The 1,182-nt window shown below is 35.9% G+C and overlaps 1 protein-coding gene across 1 annotated transcript in view; it reads left to right on the top strand.

Annotated features, from left to right (window-relative positions):
• The first annotated feature begins 382 nt into the window (after positions 1-382).
• The window catches only part of NDUFB1 (NADH:ubiquinone oxidoreductase subunit B1), a 1,446-nt gene continuing 646 nt past the window's right edge, over positions 383-1,182 (top strand). The window contains exon 1 of the mRNA XM_009280786.2: positions 383-547. Within this exon, the coding sequence (XP_009279061.1) occupies positions 408-547 (140 nt within the window). The 5' untranslated portion in view covers positions 383-407. The remainder of the gene's footprint in view (positions 548-1,182) is intronic.

The following is a 1,182-nucleotide window of genomic DNA, read 5'->3' as shown; positions in this document are numbered from 1 at the left end:
TAATAAAGCGTCCATCTGCAGAAGTTTAGGTTATAAATGCATTTGTAATGTTTTATAGAACAGCAAACTTCTGTATCGTTAGAGTTACTTTAATGGGTAAACTACTCTAGAACATTTAAATGGAACTATTTCACCAGGGATATCTTAAAAGAGATGTTCTATTTCTCTCCCATTTTAGGACAAAATCCTATTTCCCAGGGCCAAGAGTTAGTTAGGTTTATTTCTCAGAAACCTGTGTATGGATTTGAGAACAGCATGTGTCTCGCAGGAAGTGTTTGATGGCCCTCAGGTTTATTATGCTTTTGTAGGATCCTAGTAAGTGAGATTAAAGGTGCCAGGTATGCAGCAGTTTCCATGTACAGATTTATCAGTAACTCTTACCTGTTACGCTTTTCTTTCTAGCAGTCATGGTGAATTTCGCCCAAGCTGTGCGTGATCACTGGGTTCACATCCTTGTTCCCTTAGGATTTGTGATTGGATGCTATTTGGACAGAAGGAATGATGAAAAACTGTCTGCCTTTAGAAACAAGAGCTTATTATATAAAAGGTCTGCTTTATGATGCCTCTTAAATATATATATTGTTATTTTGCAAAGTGCTTCTCTGTTCTTTTTGGGAATCTTAATTATGAAAAAAAAATCGGTGATGCAGTCAAAATACTAAGGGAAGAAAGCCCTAAAAATTTCAGCAAGCATTCATGAAAGGATTTAGGTCACTAATGCCCTCCGAAAATTGGGGCCTTGGGAGCTATCTTAGTCGTGAAAGAAAGGATCATTAACTGCTGTCAAGTTCTTAGTCATGAAATGCAGAAACCGTTATTTTGTCTCTCTCTAAAACTTCAGTGGGAAACAGCGCTTGAATTTTAATTTTCAACTTTTCAGTGGATTATAGCAAACTTCTGTCTTAAATTTAAAATGATCACAGCACTTTTTAACTAAATACTTTTATAAATCTGTGTCATTTAAAAATAATAACCGAGTTTTTGAAAGTTAACACAACATTTATGTTGGCAACTGCTGTATCTTCACAGAAGGATGTGATTATATACACTGATCAGTCTGGGCTTACTGGCTGACTTCTCAGGGAGAATTTAGGTTAACTTCATGCACTGCTTCATCTATGGCAGTTCTCCTAATTCTATATTAGACCATAGGGTTACTGAAACGACAGGGAAAAAAAAAAT

This window comes from Aptenodytes forsteri, unplaced genomic scaffold, assembly GCF_000699145.1.
Source record: "Aptenodytes forsteri isolate BGI_AS27 unplaced genomic scaffold, ASM69914v1 Scaffold193, whole genome shotgun sequence".
NCBI lineage: Eukaryota > Metazoa > Chordata > Aves > Sphenisciformes > Spheniscidae > Aptenodytes > Aptenodytes forsteri.
The sequence above is the reverse complement of the archived record's forward strand: the minus strand, read 5'-3'. Positions and strand labels throughout refer to the sequence as shown.